The 17,195-nt window shown below is 32.5% G+C and overlaps 1 protein-coding gene across 3 annotated transcripts; it reads left to right on the plus strand.

The window, feature by feature from the left end:
- The first annotated feature begins 128 nt into the window (after positions 1–128).
- Positions 129–14,671, plus strand: LOC105343686 (ubiquitin carboxyl-terminal hydrolase 46). Of its 3 annotated transcripts, XM_066070674.1 has the most exons (18): positions 129–283; positions 415–489; positions 1,910–1,942; positions 2,261–2,305; positions 2,743–2,805; positions 4,149–4,253; positions 4,372–4,410; positions 4,644–4,691; positions 6,920–6,967; positions 7,998–8,125; positions 8,625–8,718; positions 8,831–8,852; positions 8,931–9,007; positions 9,696–9,764; positions 9,979–10,114; positions 12,918–13,009; positions 14,084–14,173; positions 14,301–14,671. In XM_066070674.1, the coding sequence occupies exons 1-18, from the start codon at positions 239–241 to the stop codon at positions 14,646–14,648; spliced, it is 1,557 nt and encodes a 518-aa protein (XP_065926746.1). In that variant the 5' UTR covers positions 129–238; the 3' UTR covers positions 14,649–14,671. The 3 variants fall into 3 exon arrangements, with proteins under 3 accessions (XP_065926746.1, XP_065926747.1, XP_065926748.1); XM_066070675.1 differs by lacking the exon at positions 2,261–2,305; XM_066070676.1 differs by lacking the exon at positions 415–489 and having other exon boundaries at positions 160–283.
- The last annotated feature ends 2,524 nt before the right edge of the window (positions 14,672–17,195 follow it).

The following is a 17,195-nucleotide window of genomic DNA, read 5'->3' on the forward strand; positions in this document are numbered from 1 at the left end:
TAGCTTTATTGGGAAAACCTAAATATTGGACTGTTGGACTACTGGTATAAAAATCAGAATAGTGCTTTACTGAAAATGATTAAGTTTCGGTTTAACTTCTTTTTCAAATACCTGTAAATCTTACTTTCTTTTTCTTTACTCAGTACAAGGATCTAAAATCGTTTTCTATTCATATTAAAAGTAATTTTTCATCTAGCACACATTTATTGTTTCATCTTTTTTCGAGTTTTGGTCAGCCATGGATGATATCCACATACTCCTCCTGAGTATAGTGAGCTTTTTGGTGAGTTATATTTATATCATCATTCCACTCTAAATAGCATGTGCATAATTTACAAACGTCCCAAACAATTTTAATTTTTTTCCTGTGTTTTCAAAATTATATGTAATTTGTTCTTTTTGTATCCTGTACAGGTTCTCGTTGTTGCTGTCTTGATTTTAGTAATCATTTATTTACTGAAACAAAAACGGAATGCGAAAGCGCTAAATGTAAGGCACGGTCGGATTTCCTCTTTTTTCCCTTTCGTATTTATTGTAATTGTATATAACGTACATATTAATTTTAAGCCCCTTTCACAATTGGCGCACGAGCAGAAGCGACTGAATATTCGTGCGATGGATAAAATTAAATATGAATCATAAACTGTTGCCAAAATAATCGCATTTGAAAAAAGTATTCGTATGAAATTCGCACGATCTAAGCGAGCGTTGTGTGATGTAAACGCATTAAATCTTGCGATATATCTTGCGTCTATATGCGACTGTTGTACAATGAAAGCGACTGTTGAAAGATAATGCGATAGGATCGCGCGAGAAACCAGGTGATCGGACGATTGAACGTGCGCCAATGCGATTGGACGTGCGATCATGCATTCCATGGTACGAATGCTCGTGCAAGTCAGAGGGGGTATATATACTGCCCATTTCCGACGCTCTTCAGTAAACATAGTTGAAAGCAAGAAAACATGCCGCCCAAAAAGAAACAGAGATGCAGCAGCATTTATTTTTATACCTCAATATGATTATTATATTATATTTGATTGGTCTAAAAAGTCACGAGACAGGGCGATTTCGCAGGAATGAAAAAGCCGATATGAGCATATGATATAGACAAGTATGATTAAATCAAAAATATTTAATCATTATCATTCTCTTTATATCACAAAACCAACTTAACTATCTATGATTCGAAATTATGAAAGAAAAGTGAGACAGTAACAAAGTAGTGACAGGAAATCAGACAATCAAACAATTTTTGATGTTCATGGAATGTGAAGATTTATTCCCCGAGAAAAAAACAAAATTTTCTTGGGCGATGCCTTAGGGAAATAAGATTTTTTCTTGGAGAAATAAATCTTCATATTTCCCTCACCATCATGCAATAAATGTATAATATGTTGAATTGTGGTCTGAAACAGGGATGCTTATACAGGGTATATATACTAGTAGCAAAGCATGGCATACTACTGATAAGTCGTGCAATGATATTAAAACGTTGCAAGATAACATGAGATATGTTGAGCTACAGTCTCATGGTCGCACAAATAACAACTGCGATTCATCTTACGACCTTTAAAAATCTAGCATCAATCTTGTGAGTACACAAAACGTTGTAAAACGTTCGTACTAATGTTCGTGCGTTGCACTGGGGTGATTTGGATTGCATTCGGTCGCGTCTGAATAGTGTACATGTCCACTATTTTTATGAGACTTGATGCGAGCACTAAAACGCATGCAACGAATGCGAGGGCTCGTGCAACGTATGCGAGAGGTGTGCAACGTATGAGAGAGCTCGTGCGAATCTAAAAAATTCCGATCGCAAAGTGTTGTAAAGTGCTCGTGCGCCAATTGTGAAAGGGGCTTTATTAATATTGAATCAAAGCTGATGAATATTTTTTTTAATGTTAAGGTAACAGAGAGTTCGAAAGTATTACAGAACCAGGTATGGATTTTTAACTGCAAAAAATGAAGCATGTATAACATTTTTGCAAATGTATGCTTCTGATCCGACAAAGTTTATTCAGGGTGTATTTATAACCATATTGTTATTAAAGGTTGTTGTTGCAAAGAGTATTGATATTAAGATCTTCTGATTTTAATGGTAATTGTGTCTAAATAGCAACTTACGAATATTATTTAGCATCTACCAGATACACAAGCGTGCTTTATGTATTTCTTAAGCAAAGTTCACAATATTTAAGTGCATAAACGACTAGATGAATAATTTCATTGCTTATCTAAAATCATTTCTTTTATATAGTTTCATGGAAAAACAGATGAAGCCGAAGAAGAAGAATGCATTGGAGTTGGTTTTGTTTTATATCAAAATATAGAATATGTTCCAAAAATGTTTTTAGAAAAAACTATAAACAAGTCATTATTTATTGGGTTTTTGTAATTCAGCTACATGTATTCCATTTATATCGTGTTTAATACTTAATACTAATTTTTGCTTCACGTATGTTCTTTTAGATAAGAATAACGATGCATGGTAAAATATAAAAATGTATAGCATTTATAAGGATACGTTCATATTACTTACTCTTCTCAATATTTTATTGCAAGATTCCACTTTTATGTAGGCGTTAAAGCAATAGGAAATGAATCACAATTTGTTTTTTAACATTTTTCAAATGTTATCTGTATTTGTCGTACGAACCTGTACTCTGGAACTCGAATAAAAGGTGGGGATTTGAAAAAAAGATACGTGCCATCTGGAACTAAATGTTCAAATTTTTGCAGTTGATTAGGAGGATAAGCTTAGAAAATGACAACAGCAGAGGAAAAACAGATAACACGAAAGAGGTAAAGAGTTTTTTTTTTTAATTTAGTAGACTGTGCGAATGTTTGGAAAGTTTAACAGAAATTGTTCCTGGAGGAGGTAATACATGTACTATACTCACAGTTGTAAATATGCTGTAAATTAGGGCTTTTCGACTTTCGGTCGAAAAGACCTATTGTTTTAATCTTTTTTTATTATAATTCTCGACAGGATTTGTGTCAGCGATTTTTTGAAAACGGAAAAACATATTGAAACAATTATGCAACTGTCTTTAAGCAATTGTTAATGACACGCGTATGTAAGGTTTTGGACTTCCGGTTCCTTTACTTCCGGTTTTTACAAGGCGATCACTAAAAATTGAATGAAACGCAATATCTTACTTACTTTTTGTGTTAGAGCATTCATATTTTAGAATAAGATGTATCTTGTCAAGTTGTACAAATCTGTCAGTAAAGACGTTTTTCTGTGTCTTATCGATTTTGAGATATTAGACCTCAAACTTGAGAAAAGGGGGGATGAAAAAACAAATTTTTTAAATGACCTTAGAAATTTAAGAAGACGCCTTGATATTGTTAACGTAGTAGTAGTTAACATACATTTTAAGTCTCAACAAAAAATATGGAGTACTTCCGGTTTTATGGGTTGATGAAAATTGTCTATGGGAGTTTCAATGTTAAATTGAAATCACGCGTTCCACGTTTTCTTAAAAAGTTTTAAGTAAACATTACAATATTTCAATAGTATGGCACACACAATGACCACACCGGAAAAAATTTTGGGAACATAATTTGAAAACATTAGGGATCTGCAGGGGCCAACGTTCAAAACAGCCCTTCACTTGTAACTTTTTTATTTTTTGTCCGATTTTCAAAATCTTTTCAGTCTATTGTTTACAATAAAGAGTGCAATCTTAAAGTTATGGTTCAAGGGGCCACTTTTTGACTCCTTATAGGGGGTTTTAAGGCCTAAAGATCACAACTTGTATAAATTTCACAATTATTTTTTAGGAGAGTTATCTCGCTTTGCTCTAAGAATGTAGTGCATAAATACTATAGGCATACCAAGTTTTGTGTCCGAGGAATGAATACTTACTTTAAAATGATTTTTTGAAAATATTCTTCTGGAAATAGAAAAGTAGCTACTTTTAAAGTTCTAGGGTTATCTTTCTTTTGATATTGCACTAGTCATAATTTCCTATCTAAACAACTGGTTATACCATGGCGTCCAGAAATTTTGGAAATAGATTAGAGATGATTTTTTTTGACATTTTAAATAAAAAAGGAGAAATGGGACTGTCAAAAAGCCCTTACTTTTTGTTGAAGACAAAAACAGTTCTAGTTGTTAATTGCCTTGTGCATTATCATAGGTTGCTTCACAAACAGATTCTGAATCAAAGTCCATGAAAACTGTGGGAACATTAACAGAAGTAACATTATACCTGAGGCAAGAGTCATCTCCTCAAACAATTAAGGTAGCGTATCGCATGCATGATATGGATTGAATGATTGGTTTGATTAATTTGAAAATTTTCTTTTTTTCATTGAAAAAGAAATCGTTTTAATGCGATCTCAATTTTTTTTTCGTTGCAGAAAGAGAATAATAAAGTCACTGATTTTAATCCTCCAAAGGTATTAATATTACTCTTACCTGTAGGTAGAATTTTTTGTTTTTATTATACTTGATAACATGAAACGTACTATGCTGTACATGAACGGAAAAATACTATGACGTCATTGTCGTTGATGGTTGCTTTTTTACCAAAAAAGTTTATTTTGTTCTATATTTATAAAAATGTCACTGGATATCAGTTTTTAACTGAATCGGTATATTTTGTGAAGTGTCTTTTAATTGTATTTTTCAGGGAAATAGAAATCTTGGCAACACCTGCTTTTTTAATTCTTCCTTACAGGTAAGAACAATAAAAATCTAAATACTTAGAATACATCAGAAAGTTGATAATTATTTAACATGCAGAAGCTTATAAAAGCCGTTAACGTAAAAGGTTCAACATTGTGCTTTTACCGACCATTGCCTGAACCGATCATAGTGGGCGGTGTTGAGACATCACCGTTCATGATTTAATCAGAGAGAGAGAGAGAGAGAGAGAGAGAGAGAGAGAGAGAGAGAGAGAGAGAGAGAGAGAGTTAATGAAGTAAATTACAAGGGATGTAGATAAACAAATAATTATTAGTTATAAACTGGCATATAGATGAAGGCATATAATATCCTATATTGAAGTTAACTATGGAGTGTTATGAAATTTCTTTGGTCGTTGACAACGATGTCCATCTACATTTGGAGATATCGTAATGTCAGGACATCCAAGATTGTACCGATTGTTTGAACTTGTTTTTGAGAATGTAAATAATGCTTTATCACAATATTTCCAATGTTCCAAAAAGTTACCAAAAGATGTCGAGTTATAAGACACGGGCCTTGCAATTTTTTATTTTGTTAACATCGCTCCTATCATTTTATTTCTATTTTAAAAATAACATCCGTACGCGTTGTATAGTTTTAAAAGTTTCATTTATACTCTGTCCCAAGATATTTTGGATTCACGTTTGGCTTAATTGTTTGATATTTATAAATACCTCAGGATCCAAACGATGTTCATTCAAAAGTATGAAAAATTTCCAAGATTTCTCAGTCAAAACGCCCCTGTTAGCTTATCAGGTTTTAATACAATGCTAAAAAATGTGATGTCTACGGAGATTTTGCATTGCAGCAAGCCCGGATGATAACGTTGAAATATTGCGCGATGTATTCCGAGTGTATTCCGAATGGAGAAAAGATGTAAACATTCCCCATTATAAATCTCCGTAAGGAATCTGTTTTCGTTCCTGTGAATTTTTCCGAGTGAAAGATGATAATGTGTCAATGAAATTATCTTGGAAAATATCCCTTTCAACTATTTCAATTGCACTTCTTTCACAGGTAAGTGTAATTTTATTAAAAATCGTCCAAACGTGAATCCAAAATATCTTGGGACAGAGTATAGATAAGATTGTTTTCTATTTCTTTGTAAAATATTCACATAATTTAACATCTTCTACTATTTGTCACATTTCTTTTTGTTTTAAATGTGACAGTTTTCTATCCAGCAACATGTAATATGTGAACAGACAAAATAATGGCATTAGTCTTGTTTATATAACTATGAAACCAAATTTTGATTGTCCATTCATTCAAGATGGTTGTGTTAGGCAAGATTAGACCCTATTTGTGAAAAAATAAAGGCTATAGATACATTTTGTTATATCATTATCTTTCATTTAGATGGCATATTAAACATATTATTTGAATCCGTGTTATGTTTTCAGTTTATAAAACAGAAGCAATTTACTCATTTTGTCCTTTGTATGTCGTTGTTTTCGTCGTCGTTATTAACTCTATTCATTTTCATCTTTTTCTTCATAACCATTAGGCCAATATCAACAAACTTGGCGAATAACATCCTTAGGGAAAGAATTTCAAGTTCGTTTAAATAAACGTTTATTAATAGAAACAATTTACTCATTGTTAGCTCACCTGAGATAAAGGCTCCAGTGAGCTTTTCTGATCAAAATTGGTCCATTGTCTGTCGTTATCGTTGTCTGTAAACTTTCCACATTCTCAATTTCCTTTCCATGACCTCTGAGTCATTTCAACCAAACTTGACATAAAGCATCATTGGAGAAGGACTTTTAATTTTAAGTTCCTTCAAATAAAAGACCAGTACCCTTATAAAGGGATTATTTTAGGAAATCTTGACCATAGAGTTTTGTGTTTAAAAAGTCTTTTTTCTTCATAACAACTGGACCATTTTCAACTTAACTTAACAAAGCATTCTTAGAGGAAATAATTTCAATTTTGTTCAACTAAAACACAAGTTCTTCTTAAAAAGGCAGTAAGAAGGGAAAAGAGTAAAAGTAGGGTTTAATTTTTTTTTCTTCTCCGTTAGCATAGAGCTTTGACCAGAGGGTACTCAGGTGAGTAATCTGGCCCTTAGGCCTCTTGTTTGATAAAAAGAATATATTCTATGTTGCGGATTGATTAAATATAATTATACATAGGATCACATCGAGGGGTTGATTTAAAAATCAGCTAGAAATATTTTTATATGTAGAATTCAAATTGACCTTTATATTCTTACAGGCCTTGTATTTTACCAAATCATTCAGAGAGGCAATAACTTGTTTGAAGGTAAAAAACATTTACTCAAATATATTTTTATCCTTTTTGTTTTGAAAAAATTGAATTGGGGCTATACAATGACATTTACATTTACTGGGAATTATTTCCCTTCATTTTTTTAAAATCTACTTGTGTTCATGCATCTTATCATAAATTTATAACATACTCAACCATTAATACAGACTACATTAGAACGCCTCTTAATGTCCCCAGGACTGAATAAGAACTGCGGAGCTGAAACGCATCCTTACGAAGTTTTTCTGATTTATCCACTTCATAAATAGGTCTTCCAATGTTGTGTTATTGCTATAAACATTTTCAAACGGAAACTGTGATTTTAATTCTGTGATAAAAAGCAGAATATATTTATTGTGAAATCGGCTCATTTTTAATTGTTAAATTGCAGGTATTTATAAAAGCTGATAAAAAAATAAGATTTTATTTTGGTTTTCTTTTAAAAATAATCTGATTTCAAATTTCTGTTTGAAAAAATACAATTTGGTAGTAAATTTAGCATTTGGTTTCTTTGAAATGTGTTTGGTATATTTTTATTTTTTTAATTTTATGAAATTTCTATTTACAATTAAATTTATTTATACCCTTTTCCATATTATACACTCGACTGATATTAGCCCTCATACCTTCGGCCCTCTTGCTGATATATGTGTCTCGGGCTGAAACATGTATAAGTCTCTATTATTGATCCGATTCAGGGCGAACCAGCTTCTTTTATTTTGTCATATGAACATAATTATGCATTAAATAAACTACATTCATACGCTATACTTAAAAGAATTCGGTTTATTAATAACCAACCTTTTGAAATGATGTGTCTTTGTCTCAATGTTAACATAATAATATTTTGAAATGACTATCCCATTAATTTACATTAAAATAAAAATTTACATAACCATCCCAATCACGCATGTTGTGTATCTTTAAAGTTTTATGTATGATCGCAACCAACACATTTATTACTGTGATAACAGTAAGTATATAATTGTTAATTTATATCAATTTTACTTTAAATCTTTTTCAGCCGCTATCAAGAAATTTTGAAAATATGCCATTAACAAAAAATGTGTCTCGACTTCTGGAGAAACAAACAATACAAAGCGAAAACCACACAAGGGAACTGAAAGGCGTTTTGAGTGCTGTCAGAAAGATGTAATTGTATTCTTACCCTTATTTGATTTAGAAATTCTTTTTTAAAAAAAATTAACGAACCATACTCGACCAGTCTAACCTTGAAATCATTCTTTGATTATATTGAGAGATCATTACAGTCGGACACGTGATCATATCTAAGAAAGCCCAAAGGACTTGATGATAGATTTGAACACATGTCGACCGCCTTATATTTTTACGCACAGTAAAAATGATTGATATGTTCATATTATTTCATCATACAAATTTCTTTTGTGTCGCAACGGTGTAGGTCATTTGACACATACTGTACTTGTATCGTATTTTCTAGCAATGCAGACTGTGTAAAACATGTACCACGCTACGCAAAGCAAACATTCTGTTGAACAAGATTAATTAAAGCCAAGTGTCAATAATGGAATTATTTGATTTGTGGGGTTTTACCCACAAAACACTAAAAAATCTAAATATTTTTATCATAACGGCTGATCAATTTTTATTTAGTCATTTAATATCTTAGAAATGACCAGTTTGGGCATGGAACACAAGAGGACAGCTATGAACTGCTGAATACAGTACTTGGTGGAATATTTGATGAAATCAATAACGCTGATGTAAGTTAGACTTCAAGATTTTGTTGTAAAATTACTAAAATACATGAAATTCTATATACAAATCGTATATACTTGCATATATGTTTATGAAGTTCATGGTCTTTGTTGGTAGATATCAAGGATGGAGGAAGGAGGTAAACAAAAATAACTACTAAAATTATTTTCAAACTAATCACGGACAAAATTGTAAACAATTTTTCCCTAAACTACAGGTGGGAGTTTAATTGATGTGCGGAACATATTCAAGGGAATGTTTATTGTGGTCTACGTTTATGATTCCTGCAACGATGTAAGTCTTATTCTTTAATTTCTCTTTAATATTTGATACTAGTACGTTATTTGCTATGTAAACAAAATACAACATGTTAAGGTATTCCTCTTGTGTTACAGACATACATGCCTACATACATACATAGCCTATAGTAATCAAATCAAATATCGCAACAACAATACAAATTTATTTTCAGCTAATTATATCTTATCGTGATCTTTTGGAGCTCCTCCAACAAATGTTATATTTAAAAAAAAGTTTAATTTTTTTTAAATCTTTCTGAGGATACTGCAACTTTTCTAGTTATGTCTTCTATATATTTGGATAACCATGCCAAAAGATTGGGTCAGTGAGTTTAATTCCGTTTTAAAAAGCAGAATATATGTTTTATATAAATAAACTATATATATTTTAAACATTAAACTCTCTCCTAAGCAATGGATTTACCTTCCGCACGAAGGTTTCTAAAGAAACATTTGTTTATCGATTTTCATTTTTTTTAAACATAATGCAATGTTTATCAATTTTGTTTTATTATAATACCATGTAGGCATGTATGTCTGTATAATTGCGATAAAGAATTATCAAATCTCTGTGGTGATTAGAAAATACAACATTCTTATTAGTTTGATATAATTTATTGTGTAACCTGTGAACTTAAACTGAGCTTCAAAAATCTATAGCAGGTTGGTTTTTCTCATCGTAGATAGAAGTAGATTTTGAAGAGTTTACAACGCTGAGCATTCCGATTGTTGACCAGTCCGATGATTGTACAGTGTGTTATTTGCATTCATCATAGCATTCAAGGAATAATTATACTTACTTTAATCAAGACCAACTTTGACAACTTTAAAGCTCCTACGTGAAAACTAAAAAATTAAACAATATGAAGTAATTTTGCCACCATTGAACGAAAAAAAATTCTATTCATGATTTCATGTCTTTTACTGTGACAAATTATTTGTAATAAATTTTATGTAAAATTTTAGTTATCAAAATCCCATCATGGGTTGAAAACGGTGACGTTGGCTTCGCCATTGAATGGTGTTGAAAGTGGATTAGCCGCCTTCACACAAACTGAAGAGTTCGAGGAACAACAACTACCTTGCCGGATCTGTGATTCAAGTAATTGACAAAAAATTATATTTATAGAAACATTTTATAAATCCTAATTATACACCAAGTTACACACATGCATGCATGTAACTACAATTCATTTTTAGCTCAAATGGGCTGAAAGCTCAAGTGCATGAGCTTTTCTAATCACATTTTGTTTGCCCGTAAACTTTTCACATTTTCAAATTCTTCTCAAGGACAACTGAACCAATTTCAACCAAACTTGGCACAAAGCACCGTTAGACAAAAGGTGCTCAAAATTGTGAAAAAACTAATGATCACAATGGGAAATAATTAGGAATTATAAGGTTTTTTTCAGAATTCTTCAATAGTATTCTTCTCAAGAACCATTGAGCCAGGAAAGCTGAAACTTGTGTAAAAGCATCCTCAGATAATGTAGATTCAAAGTTGTGAAACTCATGACTTCCGGGGTAGGGTGGGACAATAATGGGGAGGGGTTGAATTTTTAAATAGGAGTATATAGAGTTAATCTTTAAAAACTTTTTCAGAAATTTATACGCCAGGAAAGCTCAAATTTCTTTGGAAATCTCCTCAGGTAATGTAGATTCAAAGTTGTGAAAATCATGATCCCCAGGATAGGATGAGGCCACAATGAGGGTCAAATTTTTACATAGAAAAAGATTAAGTAAATCTTTAAAATTTAATCTTCAACTCAGAAAATAATCAACCAGGAAAACTGAAACTTGAGTGGGAGCATTTTCAAGTAGTGCAGATTAAAAGTTGCGATAATCAAGATCCCTGGGCTAGGATGGGCCTCAATGGGGGGGGGGGGGTCAAAGTTTAAATACATGTAGGAAAATATAGAGTAAATCTTTAAAAACCTTCTTCTAAGAAACAAATTAGTCAGGAAAGCTCAAACTTGTGTGGAAGGATCCTCAGGTAATGTAGATTCAATATTGTGAAAGTCATGACCCCCGGGAGTAGGGTGGGGCCACAATGGGGGGCGAATTTTCACGTAGGAATAAATTAAATAGGGTAAAGGGGGACATAATATGGAGTCGAAGCTTTACATAGGAAAATATAAAGTAAATCTTTTTTAAAAGTCTTCTTAGAAACTAATTAGCCAGGTGATTCTATATAATTGTTTAGACTTTGACCCAGGGTGATTCTTTGCCCCACAAATGGGTTCAAAGTTTGATGTAGGTTTTTATCCAATAAATAAACAATTGTTGAGGATTTTTTTTAGAACTGCAATACTCAACATGCGACATGACTATTAAGACATCCTGTTAGAAAAGCGACTAATGATTATAAACATAAGAATAATCAGGAGAAATGGGAAAACGGATTTTAGTTATACAGGATCCATTTGTATTATTGTACATTGTCCAGATAGTTTTTATCACGACTCCATTAAGCTGATATGTTCATGCCTATTGTTCCTCGGGTGAGCGATGTGACCCATGTACCTCTTGTTATTTTTACTTCAACGTTTTGAAAATATAATTAATTAGTCTGTTTACATGTAACCGTTCTGTATTCATATCGAATGATATATACTTGTACATGTATTCTACAGGCAACCAAAAACTGGCGCCGTCCAAATTCATTCTCGTTTTTGTGACAAATGTGACAAGTTTTCACATTTTTAACCTCTTACAAAAACCACTTAACTAATTTCAGACAAATTTGGCAAAAAGAATCTTTATGCCAAAGAGGATTCTTTTTTTTTTTAATAAAGGGCGACACTATCTTCAAAGGGGGATAATAAGTATCATTGAAAAATTGTTGGGATTTTAGAATTTTCTTCTAAATAATTATTTTGTCAGAAAAAACGTAAAATTCAGGTTTAGGAAAAAAAGGAATTAAATTTTTAGAAAAAAGAGAAAAATCTTTAATAATCTTTTTCTCAGAAACTGTTTAAACAGAAAATTGAAACTTTTATGGAAGCATCATTATTTTGGTAGTGTACATTCAAGCTTGTTTAAATCGCGATCCTCGGAGGTAGGGTGGGTCCAATTGGGGGGGGGGGGGAGAGTAAATTTTCACAAAGAAACAAATAAAGAATAATGTTTTTAAAATCTTATTCTCAAACACCATTTGGCCAGAAAGGCCTAAACTTGTGTTGAAGCGTCCGTAGGTGGTGTAAAAACAGATTGGCTCAAATCATCATCTCCGGGCGTAGGATGGGGCCACAATGGGACCGGGGCTGAAGTTGACCGATGAATAAATAGAGCATTGGTTTTTAGTAATCTCCTTCTGAAGTAAAAAAACAAAAAAACAAAGAGGCTTGATGTTTGTGTGTAAAGAAATTTGAAAAATCTTTTAAACAAGGTATAGTCTACTTGATTCTCCCTGTGTTTTATATTTAATAGCAAACAATAAATTGGGTTAGTTATCGTTGCTCAGGTGAGCAATGTGGCCCCTGGGCTTCTTGTTCCGTTAAATTAATCATAATAATCAAACCAATCATCCTTCCTTACAGTTATTTCAATTTATATTCAAATAATCATGAACATCTGACGCGCCTGCACTGTTATTTCACGAATGATATTTTGATTTCGCAGCGTTCTTTACCCAGCTTAATTGTCTTTCATATCAAAGAAGGTTTCTTCCTGAGCCTTTACCCCTCTCTGATAAATTTTGAAAATCGCAGGCATAAATACAGCAAATGTAGATACATACATAGATAAAGCAAATTAGCCATTGCAAAATTTGTTTGCAAAATCAGTTTTGTTAGTATTTGCTAAAAATCAGTTTTGGAAAAAAAAATCATAAATAAAATAAACTAACCAACATGAAACTAGTCAAACTACATAATGATATTGAAATCAATCATTTTTTTCTACAGAATATGTGGACGGAACGGAAAAATCCTACAAAAGAATGCTTGTGTTTCAACCTCCTCCAGTACTAGTAATACATATTGACAGATACGAAATGGTATGTAAAATATCTAAGAATCTTGATATCTAATGAGATGAATATTTTTTCATTCCATTCGGCGAAGTAGCGGGAACTCAATCCGCAATCTATAGCCTCTGCCTTGCTGTCCTAATAAGGACTTGAGTTGTATGGAGAATGAGTTTCAAGGTACCAATCTAGATTTAGGTGCTGCTTTTTCATCCAGCAATTTTAGATTTAGAAACAAAACCCATATTAATGGCTTTGGAATATGTTTTTTTATGGAGCAAGCCTTAGTGTTAAGCATATGGATGCCCTGTCTGAGCCAATCTTGCAGGGCAAGCAAGCAATCAACCAAGCAACCTTGCAGGGATGATTATTTTAGGTTTACACAATGTAAGTCATGATTTGGATCTCGAATTTTGGAAATGAGATAGGTGCAGGGTGTTTGGTTAGCACTGTTCGCGTTAACTTGCGTTGTACTTGTTGATATTGCACAGGTGTGTCGACTCCCCTGCATGCGCAAACCGTGATCTCTCTATATAGTTTCAGGCGCAGCAGACAGGGCTATCATATTCTTTCTCAGGTACGGGCTCACGGGAGAACTTAAGCATTATAGACCTTGCCCATTAAATTAGCGCTGAAAATTTATGACGCTGTTGTTCTACTCTTGCATTCCCAACGTTCACGCAACATTAAACGGTAAAGATAAAACCGAAATTGAGTTGGATTAAGATTACTCCTACCATTGCTACTTTTTGTTTTCTGTTTTTAAGTTCAATATTATGGTCAATGAGAGAGAGAGTGTGTGTGAAAGAGAGAGAAAGAAAGAGAGTTTAATGAAGGTCACGGTGAGCTTCGTAGTAGATTACTATACATCGTTTACACACGTCAATTTTTTATGGTAAAAATGTATGTGATGAAATGCAATGATGTGTCATAATGAACCTAGATGAAGTGGTCAATTGATTTCAATTATACGCAGAATGTGTATATAAACTCTCACGTTACACTGCACAAAATATCAAAGAAGTACACCAAAGTTGATGGCTGCCATAAAAGTAACCAAGCATTGCATGAAAGAAAACCTTTAACTTCATTTTCTATTTTCAGAATGGTTCAAGTAATCTTACAAAAAACTCGAAACAAATGTCCTATTCTAGAAGACTTGATGTATCACAGTTTTGTTCAATTGCCAATACTGTATGTAAAAATTGTGTTTTGTCTAATGAAAAATAAGTGAAATATTCTTTAATTCTTTAATTTCAAAAGAATATAAAGACTGACAAGTAATGAATTTATAAAAGATTCAAACTTTCCTCTTTTTCAGACGATGTGTAAACAAGATTATCTTTATGAACTATATGCCATTGTAGTTCATACAGGGGCAATCAGCGGAGGTCATTACTATGCGTTTGTCAACACAACCAGAAAGCATGATGTTAAAAGATGGGAGCATTTAATTCGTAAATCAACTGGAGACATTGACACTTTAAAACGGGAAGCAGAAATTATTTTGCAAGAGAAGCGCAATGAAATGAAACATGAAAGAACAGAAGAGATTCCCGAGGTTAAGCCTAATTGGTATTACGTGAGCGATCAGATAGTGACACCGGTATCAGAGGAAGATGTTCTGAGTCATAAAGATGCTTACATCCTGTTTTATGAAGTGCAATAAAAATGATTCTAAAAAACAACCTACATTAGATTGTTCAGTACAAGTCGTTCATTTCAAATATTTTGGTTGGAATTTATTAAATTGACAAACTTCCATTCACCATGCACATATGTACATGTACACTCGACTCAAATGTAGCTACATTTATTAAAACTGGTTACCTGTGTTAAATCACTATTTGAGTGAATGTATAAAACAATAAAAACATTGATGTTATATATTTGATTTGTTTTTGTAAAACTTTTAATAATTGACCAATGTGCATATACCTATTTTTAGAATAAATGTATATAAACTTATTTAAGTTATTTAGTTTTTTTAACTTTCGGTAAATATTCTAAACAGTCTGCGAAAATCATCATATGATATTTTCTTCAATTAAACTATTTCTATATGGACCACGAGGAGAAAAAAATAGTGTTACAAACATGCAAGTTAAGTTACTTGAAAGCGCTTCTCTAAACATGTTCAAATAAAAACACTTTTTCTCTGTAAAATGTTATGAGCTAGACTATTCAAAAGAAGCCAAACTGTGTTCCTTTTTTGCACAAAGTATGCCATTTATAGATAATTATATCTTAGATTTAAAAATTATCCACAAATCAGTTTTTGTTTAAATTAAAGTTGCTAGTTCCAATTTTCTATCAAATTCTGTGTATGCTTTTGGACGATGGTTGTTTATTAATGAATATTACAGTAGTTTTTCGGTCAATTAAGCCAATTTCAATGAAAAATGATATTCAATTTTTTTTAACAAAACAAGCGACATAAAAAAGGGTATTGCGTTATTAGGGCCTCGCTCTGCGGGCGCACTATAGTGATCCGTCTGTCCGTCCGTCCGATTTATCGTCCTTCCGTCCGCCCGAGATCGCTTTTCCAGAGCATATCGTCTCTCCCCATACCCCAACCTGGCTCATACTTCATTAACAGAGTGTCTTTGGATAAAGGTTGTTCGGTGACCTTGAACCATGTTTCTAGGTCTAAATTTAAGGACAAAGCAGCATTATTAAAAAAAACCTTGTCCGATGCATACATGTGTCTTCTCTCCCCTTGGTCCAATCCAGCTCATACTATACTCACAGAGTGTCAATGGTCAAAGGGTGTGCAGTGATCTTGCATGAAGTTTGTAGGTAAAGGGTCAAGGTCATGTCGGGACATACAAAAATCCTTTTTTCAGAGCTAATATACTTTTAACTTAGCTCTATTTGGCTCATACTTAACTTAAACAGAGCTTATGAATAACGGATGTGTAGTGACCTTGATCCAAATTTCAAGATCAAAGGTCATAGCAGAATTATATGAACAATCATTGTCGGTTGTGTCTCCCTTTGCTCTAATCTGGCTCATACTTCACTCCCATTGTGCATTTGATCAAAAGGAATGCAGGGACTTTGAATGTTGTTTGTAGATCAAGTGTCAAGGTCATTACAGATCAAACAAAAACCCTTTTTTAGAACATATTCATACTCCCAAATTAGTCCTCTTTTGGCAAATACATTACTTAAACAGAGCTTTTTGGTTAATACAATGTACGTGTAGTGACCTTAAACCAAGTCAATGTAAAGGTCATAGAAGATCTCTTTATCATCAGTTTTAGACCACAGATTATTCACAATTTGGTTAATCTGTTCAGATTGAACAAAAACCTTGTATGTAGGGGGTAATTGTTCTATGCCAGCTGGAAAATTTCGAAGTCATAGGTCAAGGTCAAAGCAAAATTCTCTGAAATCAAAAATAAACATTTCCACATGATGTTCACTGTCATTTCAAAAAGTGTCTGATTCCACCTTGTGTAATGTTTACAATCATTATCAACTTTGAATATTTCTTTCTTTGAAAGAGATCGATTCTGCTGGTGTAAATAAGCGAAAGTCTATAACTTTCTAAGATAATTGGTTTGATACTGTAATAGAAATAAAAATCGGACCATCCAGCTTTTAACCATAATTGTTTTATAACATGATTCAGCGACGAACTGAGAGAGAGATATCAAATTGAGTGTTATCAAGAGATGAGTTTAGTTTTAAGCCTAAGCCGAATGAATTAAGAAACGCGATATTTCATTGGACGATCTTCATTTAGTCAAATGTAGAGAAAACAAAATGTTAATATTGACCTCCTAGGTCACGTGCAGGTAATATAACGTTTTATTATTTTTTTTTAAATTATTGGATATCAGGCAATTTTGCAACCAGGGACATAGCTAGGTATTGAAATATATTATAATAATTGATTTTGTCCATAATAAATAATATTGTTCATAAATGTATCAGTAATTCCAAAAGACTGTACATGTACAACATATGAAAGTGGCGGGTAGAACTGCTTGATATAATTAATGTAGAAAAAATTCATTTACACTCTCCTTTCCTTTTTTTTCTTTGTTATTAATCTTTAAACTTTCTCATGAAATTTACCTTCAGTAATAATTACAGCAAGTCGATATTTCCTCTCATGTTTTCATTGGAAATATGTGACTTTCAATGTTAATTCAATTTTAATTTCATACATGTATACGTCAAACCTGATTGATATGTGCTTTTAAAA

This window comes from Magallana gigas, chromosome 9 (genome assembly GCF_963853765.1).
Source record: "Magallana gigas chromosome 9, xbMagGiga1.1, whole genome shotgun sequence".
In the NCBI taxonomy this organism is placed as follows: Eukaryota; Metazoa; Mollusca; class Bivalvia; order Ostreida; family Ostreidae; genus Magallana; species Magallana gigas.